Genomic DNA, 26,642 nt, shown 5'->3' with positions numbered 1-26,642 from the left:
ACACCCACCTGCAGTCTTTCTGGGATGCTTGATTGTTCCTGGCCGATGTGATCTCTTCTGCATCCCTTGCTAGAGAGCCCCCTCTCCCTGCTAGGATGACCTCTCTGGGAGGTGTCCCAGCCAGACACACAGACACTTCTGTGTCTGGTCTGTACCAAGCAGAACCAAGGGTAGCCTCCTTTACAGGGTATCAGATAGGGAGTGGGTCAGGAGCCCCCTGTGCCTTCCACATCACTCCTTATTCACTGAATGCACCTCCTCCTCTCAGGGCCAAAGCCTGAACAGGAGAAATTAGTCTTGACTCCCCTCTTGACTCTGTCATCTTTCTCCTACATATACTATATCATATCCTTCTTTCAGCTAGCCCTGTGGCTCTGCTGTCATCGCTGGAAGTAGGGTGTCTTTTCTACCCTGGAGAAGAGCTAGGTCAGGCCCCTGATTAAAAGGAGGCAGGGAGGGGAGACAGAAATAAAAGCAATTTGGAAAAATCTCTCCAGGCAATAGTATGGCTAGCAAGGCTATGTGTCTTGTTGAATAATCCTATTTTATAAACTAGAAATGGTTATTCCTGTCTTTTTATAGAATTTCTATAATCTCTTTTTTTAGGCTGATAAACATTTCATGCCAAAAGGCAAAAGAGAAAATGGGAATAAATTTCAAAATATTATTTTATAATACTTGCCTTAAAGTCTGCCGAAATTTTTGTCTTCTTAAACTTTACATCATCAAAGTCAGTCTCTGAGCTAGTAGTGTTTAGCAAGAATAGGGGATTTGGTAATCTGAAGACTCGTGATCAAGCCTTGGTTACGAAGAATAGGGGATTTGGTAATCTGAAGACCCATGATCAAGCCTTGGTTACGAGATCAGTGATAAAGATAAGCTGCCCTCATTGAGTAGTACCTCAGTTTCTTCATCTTTAAATGGAAGTATCTGCCTTACTTACAGAGTATATGTGAATGGAAAGTGGGGCGATTACATGAAAGTATTCTGCCAATTTAGTGTGATTTTATTAATAATAGTTTCCTTGTCTCACATTATGCTCATTTCTATTTGTGTATTTCTGCTACTGCTACCTACAATTGTCTTCTTAAATTTTACATCATCAAAGTCAGTCTCTGAGCTTCCAGCTACCCACAACTGTGCAACTCCTGTACAGCTCCTCCTGCATGCCCATAGGTCTGTTATGAGTACTCAGGGTTACGCTGGTAACTCTTCTCTCAGTCCCTGTTCTGCATATAGTCAACCAGTTTCCTATTTAGTGTCTAATATCTTGTGCTTTTTTGTTTTATGTTCTTCATTAGATTTGAAATGATGGCAAGGAATATATACTTTATATATGTTTTATATATTTCATACATTTTCTGGTATTTTTTATAGTCCTAGAGCATACTTTGGAGCTGAAAAAAATAGGCATTACTTGGTATTACTATAAGCTAGTGAAATAGAAGGGATAATCCGGTTATATTTTCTTTATAATCCTATTGTTTATCTCATTCCTTTTTGATTCTGAAGAGTGCCTAACTTCTGAATAACTTGTACTAACTGAAATTATTCAGGACTTATGAACTAAAGAACATATGTTTAATTTAAATACTTTATCCATATCTAGTTTTGACTATTACAAAATATTTTTAGGTTTTACAAATTTATCTTGGAACCATGAAGTCATTTATTTTACCACACCAAAACATTCATGGGTCAAAGATTTAATTAAAAAAAAAATTTTAACAGTTGGTTTGTTTGAATCCAGCTCTATTATATGTAACATTTTTATTTTAGTGGCCATATTTACATAGCTCTTGGATCATCTCAGGGGCTATATTTTCAGTTTCTGTAATTAAGCAGATTTTGTCTCTATTTTGCTAATAAATATTTATGAGGTTGCCATGTGGGAGAAACTAGTGATAATGAGAATGGTCTGTATTTAGAAGCAATTGAGCACATTTACTCTCAAGGACCTGTGATAGATGACATGCTAAAGTAGATTCAATTAAGTCTGGATCTCTCAGTTAAGAGCATAGAACTTAAAAAAATCAGTCACACAGACCCCATTACAGAAATAAAATTTCATAGAAAAATTGTATAAATTCAGACAGAAATCTGCCTTTATTATGAATGTTGCTTATTTTGTTTACACATTTTGAAAGGTTAGCATCTACAAATAAGTTACCTATTCCTTTTGTTGAATTAATTGATTTCCTTTTGTAAGTTGTACTTTATAAATAAGTTACTGTACTCTTACCAGAGATCACTTGGAATGCCATCTATCACTCTATATTCTTCAGTTTCTTTCTCATTCCTATTGCTAAAAGAAACAAAGTCATTTCTTTTGCAATTGAAAATTTCATTATCAGTGGTATGAAGTGAATTTCCAAAATGGCTCATGTAAACAAAAAGCTCCATTTTAAGAAGCATTACTGTGTTCTTTGTTCTAGGCTGCATTTTGGAACTATGGGCATTCCACTGGCTATGCTATTATGCTGTTACTCTAACTGGATAAACAGATGTGTTGTAAGGGTAGAAATAACTATGAACCAAGTGTCTAGTTAATGAATATGCCTCCATGATACCTGTCCTGTTGCCACTTCCAAACCTCATTTTGTTAACTTGTGCTTACTCTTTTCATTTTTTTCCTGAACGTCTTCTCCAGAGAACTTTGGCTAACTTAATTTAAAACAATAGGTTTATTGGAGGCCCAGTTGATAATTCTGTGGTTACTAAAGTAGATTGAGATTAGTAGAAGCCAGAAGGATGCCTCTGATGTTGCCGTTACTTAGATTCCAGGAAATACTTGAGATCAAATGCATTTAAGTCCATCAAATAGCACTAAGAAGAACTACAGTTTTATGTTAAGCATTCTCTTAGCTGCATAACATTCATTATTTCTTTTTAGCTTCTATGCAAGTGTTTGAAATGGGTGCTATTATCCCTATTTTATAGATGATGCAAATCAATCTTAGGGAGTCTTTAATAAGTCTGTTGCTGTAGCCAACAGAGTTAGTAGCAGAGTGGGGATTTGAGGTCTGGTATTTCTGCCTTTGAAACTGGTGCTCTCTAAACTGAGAGGAAAATGCTTCTATGCAGCCATTTGCACGTTCTTTTTTTTTTTTTTTTGAGACGGAGTCTTGCTCTGTCACCCAGGCTGGAGTGCAGTGGCCGGATCTCAGCTCACTGCAAGCTCCTCCTCTCAAGTTCACGCCATTCTCCTGCCTCAGCCTCCCAAGTAGCTGGGACTACAGGCACCCGCCACTTCGCCCGGCTAGTTTTTTGTATTTTTAAATAGAGACGGGGTTTCACTGTATTAGCCAGGATGGTCTCGATCTCCTGACCTCATGATCCGCCCGTCTCGGCCTCCTAAAGTGCTGGGATTACAGGCTTGAGCCACCATGCCCGGCCTTGCACGTTCTATTCACTGTTCTCTGTTGCCTTCCTGATAGACTCCCAGCTTTTTAGCATGGCATATCTTTGTAAGTGTTTTATTCTAGTGTAGCCATTCATGACTCTTCTGTATGCATTGCATACCGTATCCACTCTCATAGTTATGCTTTCTTCTACCTTATACTTGCCATATCACTGCCCCCTACGTAAAACCACACAAATACAAATCAAAGAGATGAAACAGATAGATAAACTCAGTCTTGTGCCGGGCGCGGTGGTTCACGCCTGTAATCCCAGCACTTTGGGAGGCCGAGGTGGGCGGACCACCTGAGGTCAGGAGTTCGAGACTGGCCTGACCAACATGGAGAAACCCTGTCTCTACTAAAAATACAAAATTGGCCAGGCGTGGTGGTGCATACCTATAATCCCAGCTACTCAGGAGGCTGACGCAGGAGAATCGCTTGAACCTGGGAGGCAGAGGTTGTGGTGAGCTGAGATCGTGCCATTGCCCTCCAGCCTGGGCAACAAGAGCAAAACTCCTTCTCAAAAAAATAAAAAAAACAACAAAGAAACCTCAATCTTGTTTATAGTAATACAAACTGCTATTATATTGGAAAGTGCCCAAACAGCCTTAGTAGGTATTGAATAAACAAACTGGTAAGTCCTTCCAATCAAATACCTCTCAGTAATCACAAGGAAGAAATCACCTGCACATGTAACAGTGTGGATGAGTCCCAAATGTATTACGCTGAGTGAAAGAAGCTAGATTCAAATGACTGCATGCGTCTGTTTATGTGAAACATAGAACAAGCAGAGCTAATCTACAATGTCAGAAATCAGGTTGTCTGTGGGAGTGGGGGTGGGTATTAATGGTAAAGAGGCACAAGAGAACTTTATTGGGGGATGAAAATGTTCTTTATCTTGTTTTGGGTGCTGGTTACAGGATGCAAACAATTGTCAAAACTTTTTGAACAGAACACTTAAAATTTACTTATTTTATGTTGGTTGTACCTTGATTTTAGAAAAAACAACATTAAATCAAGTGCATAGTTTTGTCATAGTTCTGTCATAGCACGTACCATGCAGTTTTGCAAATTCTGGCTTCCTAGTCTGTCTGCCACTGGGCTAAGACAGGATGACTCATGGTGCCTTTTTGTATTGCCAGTGCTTAGCACTTGCCTGGTGCTTAGTGGGTTTTCAAGAGATGCTTGTTGACTGAATGGAATGCTACCTTGTTGAAAAGGCTGGTCCATTAAAAGAAAAAAAGAATAGTTTGGAAATACTGGAGACCCACTTATGTGCTTGATACAATCTTTAGAAGCGTGGAAATCTAAGCTTCATAAGAGTTGTGATTCAAGCCATTATTAACTTACAGAGATTTGTATATAAAAAGTGTAGACTGAGTTTCTACATTTTTAGTAATTTGCTTTGAGCTTTTCTAGTCAGGTGTCAGGTGATGCCTGAAGTTTAAAATTCCATAATTTCCCTATTCTACCCTCCTCTTTCCTCTTTTATTTTGGAATAATTTTGGCCTGGAATGGATCCTGGAGTCACACCTGTGGCTTTAGGAGTCTTGAAAGTACTTCATTGTGGAAATAAATTTTAGTTGCTAAGTTTAATTTCATAGTTAGACAGAAGCTGCTAAATGCTTACTTGGTCTGTAGGTAATGGGCCACATGGTGGTTCTCTGTTCTCTGAGGGAACCCAGTGGCTTATAATCTCTTGGGAAAAATTCCGTAACATTTTAAATGGCTGCCTGAACCTGGGATTTCAGCATTAACTCCGTATGTTCAAGATGACACCAGTAGTAGTGTCACACATTTAAGAAAGTATTGTACAAATTGAGAGATTCTCAAAACAAAAATATCACAAGAATGCCTGCTGTAAAAAAAAAAAAAATGATTGTTAAAAAAAAAATAGATACTCCTTGAAGAAAAACTGGAAGAAAAAAGATGAAAATACAAATTATTGATAATCTTACCACCTACATTTAATTGCTAATATTATATTGGCATATTTCCGTATAACCTTTTTTCCTAAGCACTTCCATTTTTCCCTATTGGTGCATTTTTTCCCTATTGGTGATGTCTATTTAGTTAATACATAATCTTCCTTTGTGGCTCTATCATAACTGACTTGATAATTTTTCTGTTCTTGTTTAGGTAATTTCACAATTTTCTACTAATAGCTAATAATAATAGCCAAAAATATTGACTATTAACAGGCATGACTTGCATTTAATGTTAAAATAAATATTTTCTTGCTTTCATCTGAAGTTTGGATTTTTTTAGATTCCAGAGCCTGAAGTACTGGGGGTTAAAAGCATGGATTCTGGGGCCTTGAACAAATTACTTAACTTCTCAATGCCTCTTTTTAAAATCTGTAACAAAGGAATAATAACCATCTGCTGTTGTGAAAAGTGTAAATGCTTGGGACAGGGCCTTGCATATAGTAAGTGCTTATAGAACACAAAGCTTTATGAAAACTTTTAAAGCTTTTGCTCAGTATTGCCAAATTCTGGAAAGGTTATAGCGGTTGAGTCTCCCATCAGTGCTATCTCAGGGTGATTATTTTTACCACACAGAATTAGCTATTAGCAAAACTTCCTCAGTATGCATCTGTTGTTATTGGCACATCATCATTCAGTCTTTCTTCTTTACTCTTCTAGCCCTGATTTTTGTTAGATAATTTATCTACTTATTGATAAAAGTGTGGAAATAAAGAAAAATGAATTTCCTCTTCTTTTCTTTTGCATATTCCCTCCCTCCCTCCCTCCCTCCCTCCCTCCCTCCTTTCCTTCCTTCCTTCCTTCCTTCCTTCCTTCCTTCCTTCCTTCCTTCCTTCCTTCCTTCCTTCCTTCCTTCCTTCCTTCCTTCCTTCCTTCCTTCCTTCCTTCCTTCCTTCTTTGTCTTAGGGACTAGAAGGTGACTGTGTTACTTTCTCATGAAGATAGATAGGAGGAGCTGTGGAGTTTGAAAATCTGAGACCACTGTTCTCATAGTAGATAATAAAGAAGCATAGATTATTTTTAAAATGTCTGTAAGGAGATCTGAGAAGAGTGTCCTCTTCTTCAAAGTTTGCCTTTGATTTTCAGGACAAGCAATTGGACAAGGCAAGAATTCACTAGAAAGTTGAGGTATGGAGATAATCAACCCAAGGTGATATTCTCTAGTGGGTAAACTTAGGGGGAAGTTCTTTTCTCCTCTGACTCCAGTTAGAGCTACTTTATCTCTGTCTGTTTTACATGTTGTGTTTTGGGTAAGTATTCACTGGGAGAATGAGTCCCTAGCAAAACAGATTTGAAGATCTTTTTCCCAAGAGGAATTAAGCCTCAGAGAGAAGTCTGTGTGCACTCCAGACACTTAACATTTAATGTGTGCCTTTCCTTTTGCTCATCTGTACTCCCGGGTGTGGCTGCAGGGAGAGGGTGCGGTGGATGGTGGTGGTAGCGGCAGAGCCCTTCTGGGATGGTGTTGGGTTACCTGGAGTGTGGTTCCTAAAGCCCACTGGGGCATGCATGGTGATCCTGTAACTAAAGCAGTTGTCCATACCAGCTGTAAACTACATTTAAATAAGCAACTTTAAGTGGGAGGCCATGTGATTATGAACAAACCCAGAATGAAAATTTTTTCCAATGGTTCAGAGCAGTTGTCTTTGGTGTTCTCCACCCATTTATTCCTGCTGATGACTCACTCTGCAACTGGCCCTGTTCTATTATAGGAGTGAAAAGTGTTACGCTTGTGATTCATACCTGTAATTTCCATTGCCTTAAAAAATGTGGCCTCACAACCTGAGAAAATACTCTTAAACTCCCTGGTCAAATTAAAGAGACCACAGTGATATGAAAGTAGTTACTAAGAATTCTAGATCACCTTTTTTTCCATGAAAAATGGAACTTCTTATATGAGTATTAGGCCATGTATTAAGGTATATCTGATTTTATTTCTTAGGCCATATTCATGGTACCAGTCAATACTTATCAAGAAAGACTCTGATTATGTTCATGGTAAACAGAATTAGAGCATTCCACTGTGTAGTAACCTACAGTATCAGAGAAAGACAAGAGCTCCCAAGCTCCTATTTTTTATTTTTTTGAGACACAGTCTTACTCTGTCACCCAGGCTGGAGTGCAGTTGCCTGATCTCGGCTCATTGCAACCTCTGCCTCCCAGGTTTAAGCAATTCTCCTGCCTCAGCCTCCTGAGTAGCTGGGACTACAGGTGCATGCCACCACGCCTGGCTAATTTTTTTGTATTTTTAGTAGAGACGAGGTTTCACCATGTTGGCCAGTCTCAAACTCCTGACCTGAAGTGATCCGCCCGCCTCAAGTCTCCCAAAGTGCTGGGATTACAGGCCTGAGCCACTGCGCCCAGCCCAAGCTCTTATTTTTGACCTTGTATTGATTTATACCATCACCTTGAGAAGATTGAAAATTTCTCTGTACCTTTTTCTAATATAAGGGACTTTTATGCAATTTATTTAGTGAAGGGCTTGATCCTTAAGAGCCAAGGACATTTTATTTTGGTTTTTCTTTTTCTGGAATTGATATAGTAAGAAATCACATCTGTTTATCTTATGTCCTGTCCTAGTTCCTTGATGTTGGAGACTATATAGTTTGATTCACCCTTACCTCTTAATTTTGTATAGTAGAAAAGGTATTAGAATATCTAGGCCAAATTCCAGCTCTGCTGTTTCCTTGCTTACAGAAATCTTGGGCTAGGTTATGTTCTTTTAAATTTATTTTTAAAAAATCAGTAATAAGAGGATGATGATCGATAAAAACAGCAGTAAGATTGTTGTGAGATGAAATGAAATTCTGTAGTGCATAGTGTTGTGACTTTGATGTTTATTGTAGGTGCTTGATAAGAATTCTGCTGATTTAATTGAAGTGTCTAGGAAGCCAGTGTATTTCTTGAGAGCCTAGTACATAAACTTAATTATACTGTATTATCGTATTTAGTGCTTATAAGAACACTGTGTGAATAGGTGTCTAGAAATACCTATGATTCTGCTTTATAGATGAGAAAACTTGAGTTGCACAGAAGTTAAATCATTTTCCCAAGCTGAAATTGCTAGCCAGTGTTGATGCTAATATTTGAACCCAGGTTTATGTAGATTCCTTGCATCTACTGATTCTTAAGTCTTGTTTTTTGTCCTTACCATAGCTGCCTACCAAAGCCTACCAAATATGGTCTAGTGAAACCATATACAGGGTATACAACCATATACAACCATAACCATATACGAAACCATATATAGGAATATATATTCTTTTATATTTTGAATTCTAAAGGCACCTACTTATTTAATGAACTTATGTAGGCATATGTTGTCCAGGTAGGCTATTGGTTGGGACAGAAAATAGCATAAAGGTAAGAAGAAATAGGAGTCTTTCAGAAACCAACAAGTCATAAAATTTCAAAGAAACTTGAAAAACTGTATGTATTCCTTATAATTTGTTGATTTTATTTTTATCTGAGTTACTGGAGGTCCTGCTTTGATAAATTTTGAAGATATCTTGTATGAATTTGATTTTTAAAGTGAACTGTTCTGTTTTTGTCCTTATACATATGTACTAATTATAAAAGTTTTCAAAACTGAATACTTTAAAACACCAAATTACTTAAGGTCTTCATAATATAATGGATTTACCTTACATATAAATAATGTAGAAATGATGTTTATTTAATTCATTTTCATCAAGTTACATATCTCTGTGCTTTGGGGTATATTCTTATCTAGATCTCTGAATCTAGAAAGAAAGGCTGATAGTGAAAACCTTTAAAAATCTAATTTCTTAAGGTTAGCATGTTACAGATTAAGAGTCGCAGAAGCTTTCTGTCCTTAAACAGTGACTCAGATCAGAAGTTAGATTATATATAACACTTAAATGTTGTAGCAGTATTACTGTAATTAAAAATCTCTTTATGTTTATATGTTTTTAGGATGCTCAGGTAGGAGAAGGTAGATTCTAGGAGTTTTATATTCAATTCTTAGCCAATTGTGAGAACAGATACCAGTAAATTTCTTGTCAGAGCAGAACCTGATCCCCTAGATCCCAGCCAACTATACGATTGAACCTCAGCTGCTCAGCAACTGCACTTACAGGAAGGCAGGAGATCTGATGACTGGGAAAGCAGATAGTGGTAGAGGAGGAGATACACAAAAAAGCATTTGTATGGAGAGATTTATGGCATCTGTAGTTTACATCTCAGCTTACCTAGCACATTCTACCATTCTACTCTTGTCCTGTGTCTGGATTCATGACAGATGCCGGCAAAACCATTTGTTTTGTTCTGTGGCAATTAAACTTTGAACAAGGAGACTCTTCACGCAGTGTAATTTCTGACTATATTCTCAGTAAATGATTCTCCTTTCAGAGACCTCCTGTGCCTTCTCTATTTTGTATCTCCGACTGGGCAGCCATCCTCTGAAGAAGGTATCACCAGTTGCACCTCCACCTCTGCTCCCCAACTCTCACCCCTCCCCTGTCTTCTTCCCTTTGCCTTCCCTCCTGCAGCCATCAGCCTAAGAGCAAGTCCAGTAACACCTGAAGTGCTTAACTTCAGGCCAGAATGGGGTACTCTGGCGTGTGTCTCAGTATTTTTTCTGTATCTTTACCATAGAGTTCACCAAGATATGTAATACATAAATGAATAAAATAACTTGAAACACATTTTCCCCTCACAGTTATTATTAATAGCAATAAACACATACACCCTCTTTGTAAAATAATCAGACACTCCATCTAGAAATATGTAGAATGAAATATGAAAGACACCATCTACCAGCCTCTCTGTCCTTACAGCTTCCACTGTCTTCTCCTGATGAAACCGCTGTTCCTCATGATATACATCTTTTATATCTATTTATTATTTTCCATTATTTTTACTTATCTTGTAAACATCTTTTATGTTACTATGTGCAGATTTTCCTTTATTAAAATTTTATAGGATAGGTGAAAGGTGAACTATGATTCATTCATTTAGTCTCCTGGTGACTGATATTTAAATTGTTTCAAATATTTTGCTATAGTAAACATCTTTGTGTGCTAATCATACATAAGCAAGTATTTGTTTCCTACAAGTAGAGTTATTGGTTCAGAAAGTATGTGGATTTTAAGTTTTAATGGACACTACTAAATTGTTCTCAAAAAACTCTTTGTGGCTGGGCATGGTGGCTCATGCCTCTAATCCCAGCACTTTGGGAAGCCAAGGCTAGGAGATTGCTTGAAGTCAGGAGTTGGAGACCGGTCTGGACAAAAAAGGGAGATCCTATCTCTACAAAAAATTTTAAAAATTAGCTGGGGGTGGTGGGGTGTGCCTGTAGACCCAGCTACTCAGGAGGCTGAGGTGAGTGGATTGCCTGAGCCCAGGAGGTTGAGTTTGCTGTGAGCTGTGATCATGCCACTGTACTCTAGCCTGAATGACAGAGTAAAACCCTGTCTGTTTAAAAAAAAAAAAAAAGTATTTGCCATTTTACATACCCACATTACAGTAGCTTGGGACTATCTATTTCTCTGCATTCAGCATTATCATTCTTACAAATTTGTGCCAATATGAAATCATTTTATATGCATTTCCTGATTAGAAAGTTGCTTTAGTATTACCCCATATTTTTGTTGGCCATTTGCATTTCTTCTATGAATTGTATGCTCACACCATTTATAATTTAGGAAGAGCTGTCCTTTTTTCTTACTAATTAATAAGAGTTATTACTCTATTTGGATATTCTTGATGTATATTTTATATAGAGAGCAGATGTTTTCTTCTAGTGAGTTTTTAAACTTTGTCTACAGTGTCTGCTGTTATATCAGTAGTTTGTCAAATTTGATAGTTTTATTTGTTTAGTTTTTTTGGTTCATAACTTGTTTTGAAATATTTTTCCCACCCAAGTATTTTAAAAGCATTGTTTTCTATATTTTTAAATTGTTTTATTTGTTTTGAGAATTGTTTCTAATATTGTATAATTTCTTCATGTACTGCCAGGTAGTATAAATCCTAAGATTTTACTGTAGCTGTGTGTTGGACTTGTTATTTCCACACTTCTCTTGAAACGTTCAAGAAGAAAGCTTTTCTTAAGCAACGCCTTACAATATTTCTTTGTACATGCAGCAACATGAGAATCTTTTGTTGCTAAAACAGAGGTAGACAATATTTATTATTGTGAGATCAACTGTAGGCTTTATGTATATAGGACTTTGCATTAGTAACTAAGCTAAGAAATTACTGGGAAATAACAGCATTTGTATACTTTCACCTATGGAGTCCTAAAGTATTTTGCAAACTTTCTTAATGATGAATAATTTTATGTGATAACTTTGATAGAATTTTCCTGGTGAGGACCTTCCTTTTAACAAAAGTAGGGTGGAGGGGCTAGTGGCTGGGGAGTAGTCTGTGGCTAAGGCTCAGAGTTATTAAGTAGCTTTCTCTAAGTCTGTCCTTCCGCAGAGGTGAGTCACAGACGAGTGAATGAAAGTTGGATTGACTAGAACGTGAACATCAGTTGTAGGTCTATACTAATAGAAATAAACCATACTGATGTTCCTGTGGAATGAATATTTGGTAAGACTTTTCAATTAAAATGAGAGTGGGCACTTTTTCCTATTACCCATTTCAACTACATGGCAGCTACAACTTCCAGTCATCAAGTACTGTTGGCTGAGATTTCTGTGGTTGAAGATCAAATCAGGTAGGCAAGTGAGGTGTTACTAGAGTGAGGCAGTGCTGTCAGCTGATGATTGGGTGTGAGCTGATAGCTCACAGGTGGTTTGAGATGGGATTCTACAGGAGATGGAGTGGTGAAGTGCAGCCTCTTTGATTTGTTCTCACCCAGCTCCCTGTTCACCAACCATCCATTGTCCAACTTTTTCAGGAACTGATCTTTTCAACAATCCCAACTATTCCTTTCTTCTTTCTTCTATAATACCAACAATCTTACAGCTGTTCACTTGCAATACTTTTACTGTGTTGTACCACAGAGCTATTTCCAGGCAGTAATAGGGAAACTGACTAGCGTCCTTTCTTCTCCTTCCATTTTACCTTCATGTTTACCCCCTTTTTTTTTTTTTTTGGAGATACAACCCTTTTCAAAGTGTTTCTCCATCTTTTAAAATTCACATTTGATCCTTAAACTCAGAAATCTTATCCCTGCCTTAAATTCTGATGTAACTTCTTAGTAAAGCATTGCAGCTCCCCTCCCTCCCACGCTTTAGAATCATTAAGCTACAGAAGGTAAATTCCATCTTCTGTGGATTCCCACCTTTGACAATTGGGCCAAGCTTTGCATTTTTTTTTTTTTTTTTGAGACGGAGTTTGGCTCTTGTCGCCCAGGCTGGAGTGCAGTGGTGTGATCTCCGCTCACTGCAACTTCCGCCTTCCAGGCTCAAGCAGTTCTCCTGCCTCAGCCTCCCGAGTAGCTGGGATTACAGGTGCCTGTCACCATGCCCTGCTGATTTTTTGTATTTTTAGTAGAGACAGGGTTTCACCATGTTGGGCAGGTGGTCTCAAACTCCTGACCTCAGGTGATCCACCTGCCTCAGCCTCCCAAATTGCTGAGATTACAGGCATGAGCCATCATGGCTGGCCCAAGCTTTACTTTTTATTTTTAACTCATTTTTTTAAAGTTAGAATTTTATTTCCAAAGTATGAAATTATAATATTGAGTAGGCTTTTACAAACTGCATTCTCTGCTCTTGGTAGCTTCATGATCCTGGGCAAGTTGTTTAACCTCTAGGTGCCTCAGTTTCTTCGTGTGTAAATGGAAGTTATCTCACTGATTGTTATGAGTATAATGTGCAGTGTATGTGTGTTATATATGTGTGTGTAATTGAGAACAATACCTGGCAAATAATAAGTACTCTCTAAGTGTTTGCTATTATTTTTATCATCCTGGTTTCAGTGAAATAGACAGGCTCAGATTTTCCTGTAGTGGAGGCAAGGGCTCTAAAGATAATTTGAAAAAGAGAGATAGGAAGAGAAGGGCTATTTACTAAGCAGATACTTTGAACTTCTCAGCAGGAGCTGGTACAATTTATTCATTTATAGTATATTTAGAATACGGTTAGAAAATCATATAAAGATGTTTCAAAGCATCTTGGCAACTATTAATCCAGCAGTATTGTGGTATGATTGAATACTGGCTCTCTATTGCTGAAATAAGTAGTGATCATTTTTGTTTGTTTTTTTTTGGAGTTAAATGTGTATACATACAGTTTATATTCAGGAAGGTCTATTGGTCTAATGTTTCAGACAAACATAAGAATGCTGAAGATAGTTGGTCTTTTGCTTGTTTAGAACAAGAGTTCTCATATCTTGACTTTTCATTATTCATTCCTTCATACTTAGAAGTGAAGTGCTCCTAAATTGGAGGCACCTTGCTTTTCCTGCATTATTAGATTAGGGGTTCTATTGTTTGATGACATAAAGGGTTTGGACTCAGACTTCTTAAGATCCTACTTTGACTGTGGAATTTTAGGCTAGATTCTTAATCTCTACAACTTTAATTTTCACAGCTTTCAACTGAGGACAGTACTACCCAACTCAGAATTATTGTGAAAACCAAATGAAAATTTATCTATAAGGCATACATAAAGAAATACCCAAAAGTGGTTTTCTCCCAGAAGGATGTATGTCTAGCCTATAAAGGTGATCCTTCCAAATCATGTTCCTAGCACACGTATCAGGGATAAGTTAAACAAGTTAGGCTGGATTTTTTGTTTTCTTTTTATTGCAGGGGAATTCTGCCTGGGGTGTTAGAAGAGAGAATGTGATGAGTTAGTTCAACTGTGAAATCTAACATCCTATTGGTTTGCCTCATTGCAAAACAAAGGGAATTAAAACATTTTTTAAAAGGACTTCTTAAGAACAACTTTAAAATGAAAAGGAGGAAATAGACAATTTAGTTTCTTTTTAGTAACAGTTGTATATATCCCCTACAAAAATAGTAGAGGAGTCTGGCTTTGTTAATGTTTGTTTAAAAGGAGGTGTTGACTAGTTTTCAGCTTGCAAGTAGGAGTGTCTAGTCAGTGTTTTCTTTTCTACATAGAAAGTTAACAGGACTCTGACACATCAGAGTTGGTACGGAGAGAGTTTAGGGAACTGCTGCACAGATTTCCTGCAGAATGATGGGGCAGCTCATGAAAAATGGTCAAGATTGGAACGCAAAGCTGGTGGGACTGATGTGCTGTATGGGTTAGTAGTATCACGTATACTATCACTTTCATGTTTTCAGAACCGGGAAGGGAAAGTTGCACTACCTGCTTTGGTTTGCATGACGATAGTTTAGCTGATTGTCCGGCACCTTTCGAAAAACTGTACCAAAATCAGGACAACTTCTGAGGCTCCCTGGAGAGATCTCCCCCCGCCTATTGTCCACAAAATATGTGTATTTATATAATGTCAATACTTACTGTGTGTGTGGTACTGAGTGAGTTTAGCTTTGTTTGGATTTCACTGAAAACTGATCAATATAGATTGTGATAATCAGTGCTCTTTTTGTATTTATTTGTTTCCCTGCAATTCTGTTATTCTTTGTCTTCAGTGTCGTTACATATTTTCAGCTGTTGCATGTTATAAGGGGGATGTAAATATATATTTTTATTGAAAACTTAATCTATAAATGAAATAATTTTCAAATACAGGAATGTTATAAAAGCTCAGTTGTTTAAAATCACAGGAATGATTTTTCCTTTTTGGTGCCGTAGCAACATTGCCCTAAATATAAATCTCAGTGTTAGACATCTCTAACTGAAATGAAATAAAGAACCATTATGAGACTTGTAATTGGAAAATTAGATGGTGTAATCTGGAATACTCCCTTCTGAAATAACTCCCTTTTGAAATAATGTGTATGGAGAGTGGTGTGATTTACAAAGTCTTCCCAGACTTAAATTATTCTCTGACTCTAGGTTGCTCTCTTGAAGAAAGGTGAAGCCTTTAAAATTCACATTAACTCTTTTCTCGTTACTGTAGCATTGTGGGAACCTTCTCATGTTAAAGAGCATACTTTGGTATTTGAATGGAACTCATTTAAGTTGATTGTGGTTTTAAAGAAAAGGTTTAGGCTGTTCCTGTTAGAAAACAGTATCGTAATTTATGATTTATGTGTGTTATTTAGTTAACTTTAGTCTTTGTATCTTATGTACGTTAGTTATGGATCATAATTTCTAGATATTACCTCAGTAGTACCTACCAAATATCATGTTATTAGCAGTGCTTTTGAGCCTCTAGCACAACAACAACAACAACAAAACTTCATTGATCGAAAGAACCTTTGTATAGTTATATTATTTAAGTGAACCTATCCTCTATGCTTAGAGGTAAATTATTTGATTATCTCAGCTTTCTTAATATACCAGTTGGGTAAGAAATTAGCCAATTTATCTATCGAATTTGTTTTACCTCATCTTCCTTGAACTATAGGACCAGTTTTTATTCACTTAGAAAAGAAGAAATCTATTTTGTTAACCCTTTTGCACCCAAGAAGAAAGTAGTTTATATAATACACATAATACATTAAATTTATTTTGTGACTTGATATAGAAACTCTCTATTCTTGAATTATAAAGATTTTTAATGTATTATTGATTTTTTTTTCTTTAGGATTTAGCATCAGGGGCCTTGGCTGTTATTTAATGGGAATAATATGGATATTACCTAGGAAGTAATTTTTTCGTTTACTCTGTTTTCTTTTTGCTGGATGCTTAGAAAAGCACTGCTGAAATGTGATATGAGTGCTAGACTTTGGCACAGAACTTCCATTGTTTGCAGTCACTTGTCCAAAGTTCACATCACATCACAGATCCAGATTCCCCAGCTCCCTGTCTGTGACTGAGATGTGGTCAGCACTTCCATTTGAAAAATGACAGTATCTTGGGGATAGTGGAAGCAACTCTGTAGGGAAGCATAATAGTTGGGTCCTAACCACAGCTCTTTCAGTGTTAAATGATTAAGTCAGAGTTTCTTTTTGGTGGAGAAATTGACACATGGCTGGCTTCTGTCTTGCTACCCTACTTTCTCTCCTTTATGCCCCATGTGACAGCCCTGGATGAGGCTGGTCCTTCTCTTTTTGGTGCTTGTATACATGGCGAGTGCCATGTACTTCTCTCAGTTGGTATGCTTACCACACTGCCTTTCTGTCAGGTGTCCTCTCCAGGTGATGAGCTTCAGAAACCAAGACCAGTGCTTTCTCTGCAGCCTGGTGGTCCCAGTGTTACAGGGAAGGGGTCCAGATCCAGACCCCAGGAGAGAGTTCTTGGATCTCTTGCCAGAGAGAATTCAGGGCGAGTCCATAGAGTAGAGTGAAAGCAAGTTTATTAAGAAAGTAGGCTGGGCGCTGTGGCTCATGGCTGTAATCCCAACACTTTGTAAGGCCGAGGCGGGAGAATCACCTGAGGTCAGGAGTTCGAAACCAACCTGGCTAACATGGCGAAACCCTGTCTTTACTAAAAATATAAAAATTAGCCAGGTGTGGTGGTGCATGCCTGTGATCCCAGCTACTCAGGAGACTGAGACAAGAGAACCTGGGAGGCAGAGGTTGCAGCGAGCTGAGAATAAAGAATGGCTACTCTGTAGACAGCAGCCCTGAGGGCTGCTGGCTGCTCATTTTTGTGGTTATTTCTTGATGATATGCTAAACAAGGGGTGAATTATTCATGTCTCCTCCTTGTAGACCATACAGGGTAACTTCCTGACATTGCCATGGCGTTTGTAAACTGTCATGGTGCTGGTGGAGTGTCACAGTGAGGACAACCAGAGGTCACTCTCGTCACCATCTTGGTTTTGGTGGATTTTAGCATCTTTACTGTAATCTGTTTTATTAGCAAGGTCTTTATGACCTGTATCTTGTGCTGACCTCCTCTCTCAACCTGTGACTTAGAATGCATTAACCATCTGGGAATGCAGCGCAGTAGGTCTCAGCTTCCTTTTACCTAGCTCCTATTCAAGATGGAGTTGCTCTGGTTCATACCCCTCTGACACCAGCACTACTATAGCACTGGACTCATAAAATGACCAGATAGCTGCTAGGATGAAGAGTGAGTAAATGAGGGAAGTACAGAATCTGCATGTAATCAGTGAAGAGAACTAGTCAATTGTTTCTGTTTCCTTGTTCCTGCTTTACATACAAATTGGTAATTTCGGTTTGTTTTGAACTGTTTAGGAATAGCAAGGCCGAAAGACATTTAAGACACCATTATTGCTTTAAGAGATATAGTTGTATATACTACTGTATATATACAAGTAATTCTATATTGTTTTCCTGAGTTGGATTGTCCTTCCTGAAATAAACTTATTTCACACTATCTGTCCAGTGCATAGAGGCATTGCGGCATAGAGGCTTTGTGGCATCTAGTATGTGGTAGACAAAGATGAATGAGGTATAGATGATGCCCCTGAAGGGCCAACAGAGGAATTAAAAAACATTTTGTGGATAATATTATTGGTTCACAAATATTAATATCATTGCTTTTGATAGCGTTTTAAGCAAAGTGCCTGGGGGTTTTACATTTGGAATCAGGCAAATAAAACAATTTTAGGGTCAGGTGCAGTGGTTCATGCCTATAATCCCAGCACTCTGGGAGGCTGAGGCAGGTGGATGGCGTGAGCTTAGGTGTTTGAGACCAGCCTGGGCAACATGGCAAAACCCCATCTCTGCAAAAAGTACAGAAATTCACCAGGCGTGGTGACCTGCACCTGTAGTCCTAGCTCCTTGAGAGGCTGAGGTGAGAGGATCACTCGAGCCTGGGGAGGTGGAGGTTGCAGTGAGCCAAGATTGTGCCACTGTAGTCCAGCCTGAGCAACAGAGCAAGACTCTGTTGTCTCAAACAAAACAAAAGAAAGAAAGAAAACCAGGCCTGGCGCGTTGGCTCATGCCTGTAATCCCAGCACTTTGGGAGGCCGAGGCGGGCAGATCACGAGGTCAGGAGATCAAGACCATCCTGGCCAACATGGTGAAACCCTGTCTCTACTAAAAATACAGTTAGCCAGGTGTGGTAGCATATGCCTGTAATCCCAGCTACTCAGGAGGCTGAGGCAGGAGAATCGCTTGAACCTGGGAGGCGGAGGTTGTAGTGAGCTGAGATCATGCCACTGCACTCTAGCCTAGGCGACAGAGCAAGACTTCATCTCCAGAAAACAAAAAAAAGAAAAAAAAATTTAGTATGAATTCTGAGCATTTATATTCAGAATTTGCAAACTTCTACTGTCTGGGAATACTTTCTGCACCCGTTTCTCTAATTTTTAAGTACTCAGTGTTAAGTCAAGAAGTATATTAGAAGTTTGGGGCACTGAAAAGGTGTTATAGGCAGAATCTAAAGATAGACTGTATATAAGCACATTTTGTTTCTCCCTGACAGTGATAGGAAATGGAAGGTGTTTCAAGGAGGTACTTTGGAGAAGAAATGCTTATGAAATAAAAACTACTTTATTGTCCTGCCTCCCGTTCTTATTAGGAGACCTCTAAATGATAATGCTATCACTGAGTAGTTTTACAAGTTGAATCTGAACAAACCATTGTATCACTTTACTAAAATTTCTCTGTTTCCTTTTCTTGAACATTTGTGTTTTTTCAGAATTTTTATTTTCCTATTGTAAACACTCTGATTTATATTCTCATAGTTACATTTTTTACATTCTGTGATTATAACTTTGGAATAGATTTTAGAAGTAGATTTGCTGGGAAAGGTCGTAGATATTTTTAGGGCTTTTTATGTATATCGACACATGGTTGTAGGGCAGTGTCGTCCAATAGAGCTTTGTTTTAGAGCAGTTCTGTCTGACAGAAACTTCTGTGGTGATGGGATTAGTCTATATCAAATTATTCTAAAGCAGTGCTGTCCAATAGAGCTTTGTTCTAGAGCAGTGCTGATAGAAATTTCTGTGATGATTAGAATATTCTGTTTCTGTGCTTTTCAATATGTTAGCCATTAGCTACATGTGACTGTGGAGCACTTGAATTGTGACTAGGGGCAACAAAGAAACTGAATTGTTAATTTTATTTTGCTTTAATTAACTTTGTCACCTTAAATAGGTGTATGTGACTGGTGGCTACAGTATTGAACAATGCAGGTGTAGAAAGTTTAAATTAAACGACATTTTCATTAGCAATATGTGTGTCTGCTTCCTATGTCCTTTTCAACATGAAATTTTTTAAAAAATAAAATCTTGGCAATTTGATAAGTTAGAAAGCCTTATCTGTGTTATTTTATATTATTATTATTTGTTAGTGAGGTTGAGTACCTGTGTGCATTACATTTTTATTGTTATTCTATTATTTTTCTGAGACAAGGTCTTGCTGTGTCACCTAGGCTGGAGTACAGTGGCGCCATCATGGCTCACTGCAGCCTTGACCTCCTGGGCTCTAATGACCCACCCATCTCAGCCTCCCAAGTAGCTGGGACTACAGGTGCATGCCACCATATCTGGCTAAGTTTTGTATTTTTTTGTAAATATGGATTTCCTCATGTTGCCCAGGCTAGTCTCCAACTCCTGGGCTCAAACAATCTGCCCTCATTGGCCTCCTGAAGTGCTGGGATTATAGGCATAAGCCACCACACTCAACCCTTGGGCATTACCTTTTTAAAAATTAATTAACTGTCTGCTTTTGCCCACTTATGCTTTATGGTGTTAATCTTTTTCTTATTGCTGGTTTTTTGTAATAATATTAGTAACATTTGTCTCATATTGTGTATATTTTCCCCAGTTGATATATTTTTGTTTACATTCAAATTATTCTAGAGAACATAAACATTTTTAATAAATAGGACAAACATTTTCAAAGAAACTCTAGTTATATTACAATAGAGGAGGTATTGAGGAGAAAAAGAGATTGAAGAATGAGGAGAAAAAGAGATGAAGAAAGAGACTGAGACATATCTTACCCCCAGGGAAAGGATGGAGAACATCTGAATTGTGGTAGAAGAGGAAAGAAGACCACCAGGGAAGGAGAAAAGAGGTAGCACTGGAGGCAGAAAGGACAGAAGAAGGAAATAAGAAAGTAAGGAATTGCTGTCTAGAGGTAGGGAGGAGGAAGATAGTATAATATGGTTTTGAATGCTAGCTGTAGGTGTTGGATGATTCTCATTCTCCTTTGAAATAATAGCTTGAGGGACCACAGCATTCCAATTGCTCTTTTTCCTTAAATCAGAAGAAAACTTTTGTCACTCTTCTTTGCACTGTCTGTAGGAACCAGGGCAGGATCACTGTCCACAGTGAAGATCTAGTTGGGGCATTTCTTTGTTATACAGTTCAACACAGAACTCTAGGAAAGAAATAGCATAGGCCGGGTGCGGTTGCTCACGTCTGTAATCCCAGCACTTTGGAAGGCCAAGGTGGGCGGATCACCTGAGGTCAGGAGTTCGAGACCAGCCTGGCCAACATGGTGAAACCCTGTCTCTACTAAAAATACAAAAAAAAGAAAAAAAAGAAAAAAGTTAGTTGGGCATGGTGGTGCATAACTGTAGTCCCAGCTACTGGGGGGACTGATCCCGGAAGGCAGAGGTGGAGGTTGCGGTGAGCTGAGATCATACCACTGTACTCTAGCCTGGCTGACAGAGTGAGATTCTGTATCCAAAAAAAAAAAAAAAAAAGTATAGTGATTCCACTGAATAATTAAGCATAATAATTAATATTCAGCCAGAGTCTACGTCAAGCCAAAAAGTCTCAATTTAGGCCTTGCCTTTTGTCAAGACTTTAAACTATTTGCTGGGTAATCATGAACAAGTCTTTTATCCTTGTTAAGTCTTGGTTTCTTATTCTACAAAATGGGAGTAACACTACCTACCCTCCCTCTTATGGCTGTGAAGAGCAAATGGGACATACATATGGTAAAGTGCTTTGGGAAATTCAGTGCAATGACAAGGCTGAGGTTAGACAACTTTGTGGTGGTGGTGGTGGTGATGAAGGGTTATGGGACAGAGGGGCAGAGGGCATTTGTTTAATGGAGGAATATTGGTAAATGCAGTATTGGGAAGAGACCAACCTGACAAGCAGATCTTTAAACACTTTGTTACAGAGAGCCTGAAGTTTCCAAAATTTAACAAGAAACTTTGAATACACTGAACCATATCTTTTAAATATCTCATTTTTGTTTATATCCATGACCACAAGGTCATCTATTCATAGATTTTACCAACCTTATCTTTATATATATTTTTTTCTTCCAGATGAACGGGACAAAGTTCAGAAGAAAACGTTTACAAAATGGATAAATCAGCATCTCATGAAGGTCAGTTTTTATTTCATTCACTTCCTGGAATTGTTTTGAATATTTCAGTTTATTTTTCAGCAATTGATTATATAGTTCTGAAGCACAGCTTTTGAAAATCATCTTGAAAGTTTAAATTCTAGAGAATTTTGCATGCATTTTAGGCATCTATAATTATTTGGTGTGTGAACGGTGGGTAATGATGGAAGTGGAAAGATAAGTACCCAGTGATTGCAGTGCATTCTGTGACATTAGTAAAACCTGTTGTTGGAATCTATAAAATCTCAACAGTTTCAGAAGTCTGTACATATTTATATGTTAGTGCATGGAAAACCTACATTTCTTAGTAAGATTTTTTCTCTCTCTCAAGATTCAAACCAAGTTCTGGCATCAGATTTATGTGGATGGCAGAAGGTTAGATGGGAATAAAGATATTGTAGAGACAGAAGTCTAGACTAATTTTATTCTTATACTTAATTTAATCCAGTAATTGGTGCTTATGTTTAACTTTCTCTATGAAGCAGTTAATGGTTGTGGTTCTTAAATTAATATTTACTTGTGTACCATGGGTAATTTTGAGAATATAAACTATCCAGAAAATAGATAGACACAAAATTTGCATATAATTTCATGGAGTTACTGGACCCCATTGAAGCCCTTCTGTAAATCTTGTGTAAGGAATCCTTAGGATTTCACAATAAACTATTGGTCACTTTCCCCTTTCTCCCACCTTTTATGGAGAGCCCTAAAGTTGAAATAGGTCATGTTTCTATTTGGAGTTTTCTCGCATAGAAACATTATTTTAAATATTTAAGCTAGCCAACAAATCTTATTTAAACTATCATGTAGCTTAAGAGTGGTACCAGTAATGTAAATAACATCTAATCATCTTCTGTAAAAGAGATTTTTATTTCAGGGGCATGTCAGAATTACCTTAGAGATGTGTCAGTCCTGTCTCTCTCACCACTTGACAGAACCTTTTTCTCAAATTCTGATAATATCCCTCAGGGAGGGCACATCACCCACTCTCTGGCTGAGAATCACAAGCGATAAAAGGTTGAGACCCTCTGCTTTGTGAGGAAATATATTGTGAATTCTGATGTTGCATGTGGCAGTTCATCTGTCCTCTCCCAAGCTTTTCTTTCATTCTGCACATACTGTATGGGAGAGGATCTCTTCCTTACAGGCTAGGACACCTCTGTAAAGTTTGGGGTGTGGACCTTTGGAGCTGAAGACTCCATTGGGATTTTCCTATCCCTGAGGTGGCTTTAAGGGAAGCAAGCTCTTTGAAGAGGCACCCCTGTGGCTGCTGCTGGCCTAAGCAGTCTTTGTAGCTATGGAGATCTAGGGGTGGGCATATGTAGGGAAGCAAAGAGGGTTGCTTCATATCTTCTGTAGCTACTGCGGTTCCAGATTGGTAATCAAGTCACAGATGCTGGCAGTGGACACCAGAGAAAAGTAGAAGCACAAATGAAATGGCTTATGGGAACCGTATCTCTGGCACTAGACATATTTATTGGGGACCTACTGTGTGCCAAGCATGTTGGACTTGGCCTTTCATTTTATGAATGGTTCTTAAATTAGATGATTTAGTATAAAGAGACTGCTTTTGCTAAAAGCGTCAAAATACTAGTTGAGCTGTTTGAGGACAGAGGCTGTACTACTTATTCCGAGGGCCCATCATAGTGCCTGGCAAGAATATTCTCACCATGTTTAATACACGTTGCATACATTAAATTGTTGAGTCCTTCCAGCAGCCCTTCGAGGTGGCTTAATGTAGTGATTACACATACGTAGTCTTTAAAGTCAGACAGCAAGTGATCAAATCTTGATTTTCCTGGAATATGTACCTTTTTTGTTTTGGCAAAATGACCTCCTAGATAGATCTCCAAGATAATAAGACTTAATTCTGCTGTAACATACGAAGAATTGGGAAAATAAGTATTTTAGTCACAGTAGCCAATAGATAGATATATGCCAGTCTAACTGCTTAGGGTTGTAATCAAGTTAGTTTGTTTCCTGAAGTCTATTATGGGTCAGAATTTAAAATTAGCCCTTATTAGATGGGTCAGAATTTAAAATTAGCTCTTATTAGATAAGGAGCCACTTTAGGGAGGGGGAAAGCTGGACAATATGGTCTTGGCTAACTCACGCTGCCAGTTAGGTGCTTAAGTTCTTGTTCTGTTTTATTTTAGTGTCAGCTCAGTGTGGACTTTTAATCCTGAGTTGTGCACTAAAATTTCTAATAGAGAACGCAAGTGTGTCAGAACATAGCTTCTTATCTTGCTTTTTTTTTTTTTTATGTCTAGAAGTTATAGCATTAACCTCAAGTGAAGAAAAATGACTAAATATCCCAAAACATTTTGGGGTACCAGGCTGCTAAGGTTCGTGTTATTATTCGTTAATCAGAAAAAATTCAGTCTTCATGGGATTTTTTTCTATGCTGGACCTAAAATTGGTGAAAGAAACATTGCACTAGGCAATCAGCCTCATTTTGTCTGACTTAGAGGATTGTTGAACACTTTTGTTTGGGTGGCCATTTGGTCATAATGCAGTTAGTGGGACATATAAAGTAAATATATAAATGTTGGATAAAACATCTTAATATTAGGAAAATATTTTTTCTGTATTGGTTTTCTTATATTCTTTACTTGGAATGATGAATATATTCAGGGTGAAACAGGGAAAGGTGAGCAGTAGGTCCTATATCTTTCTTGGGGCCTACCATATTCCTTTCCAATTAATGACAAATGTGTTGTTTGAAGAGCTTTTAATAAAATGGGATCATGTTATATGCATGTTAAGGGAAAGGATGATCATGAAAAAATGAGTTGATAAAATAAAAGACGAGGAGTAAGGAGAGAAGAAATGGGAGTAGGATCATTCAGATAAAAATATTTCTATGTGTATTTTTTTGTTTTGCCTTTTTTAACTGTAGGCATAAGTAATCTTTAAATCATGGGGCAGAGAAGGGAGAGAAAGGGAGAATTGGAGATGCACATTGGATGGCCCTCAAGGAGCCCTGTACCTGGGTCTGGAGACCCTTCGTTCTTGTCCTTGGCTTTGTGTTCTGTAATAAGTTGCCTGGAGTGCTGACTCAGGCTAGGGATGTGTTCCCTATTTTTTAAATAATTCTTAAAAGTTTTGTCTTTTCTGAATTTTTATCTTGTTAATTTAAATTTAATATTATTCACTTATTTCCCCCTGCCTTTTTCACCCTTGTCATGACTCCAAGAACTATTCTTGTTTGTTCTGTTCCTTTGGACAGTGAGGTGCTTGAGGGGTTAGTCTCCAGACAGGCCTTTCTTTACTGGATTTTTGTTTTTTTCATTTTTGTAAAAGGTATATTGTGTTAACTTTGAACAAATTATCTTTGAAAGGAAAACGTCTTTTGCAAGGTTATCAGTCTGTGACATGTACACCAAACAGAGGTGCAGAAAAAGCCTCACCTTTGAGGTCAGGTAAACGGGGATGTGTCCAGGCTTTGCAATTCATTATTTGTGTGAACTTAATCTCTTTATGCCCTCATCTGTAAAATGGTGGTAACGCCAGCTTGGTGTGAGGATTTAAATGAGATAGTCTAACTAAGCATACAGCATAGCGCTTGGCATATTGTTAGGCACTCTATTAATGGGAGCTTATGGTGTAGAAGGGTGGGTTGACTTGGATGGTGTCAAAATTGTGAAGTTAAGTGTAAGTTGCTTTTGGTGCCTATCTACTTCCCTTATCTGTGTCTCTTTTTATTACATTGAGTACTTTTCCTTTTAGTTTATTCATTTTAGAAAAAGCTACAGTTTGGGGTTCAGAATCTTTTTGAGAAGATTAATAGGTGTGTTGCCTTTTTACTTTAGAGTCCTGCTGGGACACTGAATGGCTTACCTATGGTAATCCTGTTAGCTGCGCTCTCTTTGCCCCTGCCTACCCCTCCACAGATTTTTAAAGGTTTATTTGGGGGCCTGGAGTCCTTTTTTAAATCTCCTTTTCTTCTTCTCCCGCACATTCTTCTCACAGAAAGGAAGTCAATGAACACTCATCATACTTCTGAAAGGTTGGCAGCTTTTGGACCTCAAAGTTAATTTTACTTAGAGTCACACTTGGATGGCGTCTTCCAAATCTTCTGGTTCAGTTCCCTCATTTAAAAATAGGTTAAACTTGCCACACAGCTACTACTGGTAGAGCTGCACTAGAAGTCGTGAAATGAGAATATGAATTCGAATGAGATGCTGTGTCCAGTGTTTGACTTCTTTGAGCACTGCAATAGGTCGCAGATCCCAGCAGGTCCCCCTTGGATGTGGAGTTGCGTTTACTTTTCTTACCTTCTAGTTTCAACTATTTGCTAATTTTTGTGACTTGGGTAGTTGTGATTTATGTAGCTATAAAAAAGCATATATACAGTGCTCAGGGTTGATAGTGGCATGGTCAATTTTTAAAACTTTATATAACTGGCAAAAGTAAACATTGTGGAACTTTTAAATGATTGCGTAAGTTACTGTTACATTTATATGCATAAATATTTTCTTCTTAAAATATTTGGTGAGGATTTTTTTGCTCTTTGATATAGCTTCTTTTACTGTTTTTTTTTTTTTTTTTTTGCTTATTTCAAAAGCATGCTTATTAAAAGGAAAAAAGTCAAAATTATAAATGTTTTTGGAAAATCAGTTAGAAACACAAAAGCATTTATTAGAAAAAGTTTTCCTGAAAACTCTGGTACAAAAGCTTGAAAAACAACCTATGATGTACCAAAATTACCAATACTTGAAAAAAAGCCATAACTGGGGGATATTCCTTTTCAACCAAATGGCTGTTTAGCCCAAATGGTCGTGATGATCAAATTGCTTTTAACCGAGTGTATGCCACTCTATAGTTTCAAACCATGGTCTCATTTATGTTTAAGCTTTGCATGTGTTGCTTCCTTAGAAGAGGGTCCCTTTGGATCTCCACTTTCATCTGGCTGATTAGTGAAGAATTAACTAGCACTTGTGAACTAGCACCCATTAAAATTAGGAACGTGGAACCTTATTAAAAATTTCAAGATTTTTAGTTCCTTGATTTAAAAGTCCTT

At 37.8% G+C, this 26,642-nt stretch overlaps 1 protein-coding gene across 3 annotated transcripts in view; it reads left to right on the top strand.

Annotated features, from left to right (window-relative positions):
• The window catches only part of LOC112623776 (dystonin), a 485,036-nt gene that overhangs the window by 184,783 nt on the left and 273,611 nt on the right, over positions 1–26,642 (top strand). For all 3 annotated transcript variants that reach the window (XM_025384438.1, XM_025384439.1, XM_025384440.1), the window contains one exon: positions 21,540–21,601. In XM_025384438.1, the coding sequence (XP_025240223.1) occupies positions 21,540–21,601 (62 nt within the window). The remainder of the gene's footprint in view (positions 1–21,539; positions 21,602–26,642) is intronic.

This window comes from Theropithecus gelada, chromosome 4, assembly GCF_003255815.1.
Source record: "Theropithecus gelada isolate Dixy chromosome 4, Tgel_1.0, whole genome shotgun sequence".
Classification (NCBI taxonomy): Eukaryota; Metazoa; Chordata; class Mammalia; order Primates; family Cercopithecidae; genus Theropithecus; species Theropithecus gelada.
This window is presented reverse-complemented; position numbering and strand designations above follow the sequence as displayed.